Source organism: Odontomachus brunneus, unplaced genomic scaffold (assembly GCF_010583005.1).
Source record: "Odontomachus brunneus isolate Ranch 3 - 2012 unplaced genomic scaffold, Obru_v1 Obru_scaffold_066, whole genome shotgun sequence".
NCBI classification, from domain to species: Eukaryota; Metazoa; Arthropoda; class Insecta; order Hymenoptera; family Formicidae; genus Odontomachus; species Odontomachus brunneus.
Window position 1 is genome coordinate 1,023,517 of NW_022639516.1, and position 2,819 is coordinate 1,026,335.

Here is a 2,819-nt window from a genome sequence, read left to right on the forward strand (position 1 = left end):
GCGATTCATTAAAGTAGGCATCTCACATACACAAATAATTACATAATACAAATAAAGTAATTATAGTTCTAAGATATTGATACTGTGATATAGAATTATTATAGAATTGTTTATATATTACATGGATAATTCTATTACCGAATGTCATTTTGTATGTCCTGCCAACGGCCATAGCCATGCGTGACAATACCAGCCAACAACCAATAATCATGACGACGATGCCAAATTTCGTAATCACGACCAGGAACGGCAGCTTTTTCCTCGTTCAGCCAGAGCGTATGCAATTCCGTGAAGCCACCGTCGGCTATGTTAAACATGAACTTGCGCTTAGGCTTTATTACATCTGCATCACAGTCCTTTACTTCCTTCTCTTTGTTATCTTTCTCCTAAACATTAAAGTATGATGTACATTAAACTGTTGACAAAAGCAAAACGCGCGTTTAATTTTGTATAAACAATACCTCTCGTTTCTCAGCTTCCTCCTCATCATCCTTAACGATAACAATATCTTCCTCGGATTCAGATTTGAGCTTATTTTCACTATTCTCCGCTTTATCCTCATGTTTTACTGTAACCTTTTCATCTTTTGTATCAATTTTATCTTTTTCCTTCTCAGTAGTCTCTGTCTCAGCATCCTTCTCGTCCTTCTTGACATCCTCTTTTTCCTTATCTTTTTCAGAACTCGTTTCATCGTCTTCCTTAGAGCTTTTTGGATCTTCCTTAGAATCCTTTGTGTCACCACTCTGAAAAGTAAACAATAATTATCCATTAACGATCACAACGGCATATTATAACAAGTGATGTCATAAAATTCATTGCTAAAATAAAGAAGAAAATAATATCTTATAAAAATACTGTTCAATATATTATACCAACCTCTTTATCTTTCGATTCATCTCTACATTCTTTAGCTTCAGATGAATCAGAATTCGTCTTGTTAGTTTCATTGCCCGTACCAGATGTCGAAGTCGGAGTCGGAGTTGGTGTGGCGGCAGGACTAGGGCTAGGAGCATTTGAGGTGGCTGGTGTAGCACTAGTACTACTAGTGCCGGTTGCTGCATCACCAACCCCTTCACCAACTTTCACAGGTTCTACTGGTTTTCGTATCATCTCCGGCATTGAATAGTAACCGTTTATATGTTCAAATTCTTGCACCTATTAGTAATAACAGGTTTCTGTATTTCTTTATATTTTTTCCAAATTTGTACAATTGCAGTAATGTAAGAATTTAGTAAACGGTACCTTCTTTCTTATTAAAGACATTACACCAATTCTTGTTAATACGTGCTGCCGACTAAGACCTTCTCGCGGCACACCGTCTGCGAACGTTTCTGCGTTATCAGCGCCTGGTTCGCAAAGATGTCGCATAAACAGCGATACGTAGGCTTTAAAATTTTTTTCGGATTTTCCACGCAAATCGCGTACCAACCTAAATATTTTAATGTTAGAGATACTATTATTAGAGATTATATTAGAGATATTAGAGATATTAGAGATTATATATTATACACACACACACACGCGCGCGCGTGTGTGTGTGTGTGTGTGTGTGCGTGTGTATGTGTGTCAAAGTATGATATGTTAAAGTAATAATATTATAATAAGCAACTGACCATTGGGAATTGAAAGCATCCTGCGGTGGCATTCCATAGCGCATAATTGCATTAAGGAACGCTTTCCGTTGTCTTGCATTAAAACCAAGTACCTGCGCATATGAGTATAAAAAAAATATAATTTTTTAATTTGTTTTATGTATAGATTGCACAATATTTTATCAAATTCCAATCATGATAAAATTTATATTTCTGCGAATATATCAAGTATATACGAAAATATTGTATATATACATGAAAAGCGTTATATATAATATTCTTTTTTGAATAAATTATACCAACCTCGATATTTCCATTTACTCTTGCAAGTAAAGGCGGCAAAGGTCTATCCTTTTCGTCACGTCTCTCCAACCTGCGTCTACTTCTGCGTGACAACAAGTCTCCATCACCTTTCTCGTCGAAGTCATCGTCTTCCTTGTCATCGTCGCTAGGAGCGCTAAAGTCACTATTATAATCCGACAGATTTTCTTGCCACGGCTGGTCATCTCTTGCGCCTTGGTCGCCAGTTACACCGCCGTCAGTGTAATTGACTTGTTTTCGTACTCGTTTACCTGTAATATAAAAACATACACATATAATGCGCGTGACGACAAAAGAAATTGCAGAAGTGACATATCGATGCATAAGTTTTTATGTATATTAGTTGTTATAACTGAGACGTAAAACGTTTAATGTGCCAACATAATTGCATCAATGCAGACAATGCATAAAGACATCAATGCAGACAAACCTTTGCCGAGTGTTCTAGCGATGTCCTCCTGTTGCTGTTCGTAATGATGTCTAAGCAACTTGATCCAATACGCTGGATCTGTATTTTCTGCTTCCTGCTTGATTATCTCCGTATCTGCCTCCTCTTCCGTTTCTCCTTCCTTCGTCACGTATGAGGCAACCTTGAAAGAACTTAAGTACTCGTTGGCCCAATTCTCTTTCTGTTCAATACCTTCTTTACTTCTATCTAATAATTCAGCGACAGCTTTATCATCGTAATGAATAGCCTCGTCTTCTTTGCCTTCTTCTTCCTTAAATAATTCCTCCGTACCTAAAATAAAATGAATCTATTGTTAACATTCTCATTAAAATTAGCAAAATTGAAAATATTTAGTGGTAGAATAACAATATGTCGTGTTATAAATTTTATATATAATTACATTTTACTCTCTCTCTCTCTCTCTCTCTCTCTCTCTCTCTCTCTCTCTCTCTCTCTCT

General features: G+C 36.6%; 1 protein-coding gene across 9 annotated transcripts in view; it reads right to left on the reverse strand.

Annotated features, from left to right (window-relative positions):
* The window catches only part of LOC116846654 (chromodomain-helicase-DNA-binding protein Mi-2 homolog), a 12,702-nt gene that overhangs the window by 831 nt on the left and 9,052 nt on the right, over positions 1-2,819 (reverse strand). For all 9 annotated transcript variants that reach the window (XM_032820775.1, XM_032820772.1, XM_032820774.1 and 6 more), the window contains exons 16-22: positions 2,344-2,652; positions 1,896-2,164; positions 1,614-1,705; positions 1,243-1,429; positions 877-1,155; positions 462-743; positions 139-386 (exon numbers count right to left, since the gene is read on the reverse strand). In XM_032820775.1, coding sequence (XP_032676666.1) covers positions 139-386; positions 462-743; positions 877-1,155; positions 1,243-1,429; positions 1,614-1,705; positions 1,896-2,164; positions 2,344-2,652 — 1,666 coding nt within the window. The remainder of the gene's footprint in view (positions 1-138; positions 387-461; positions 744-876; positions 1,156-1,242; positions 1,430-1,613; positions 1,706-1,895; positions 2,165-2,343; positions 2,653-2,819) is intronic.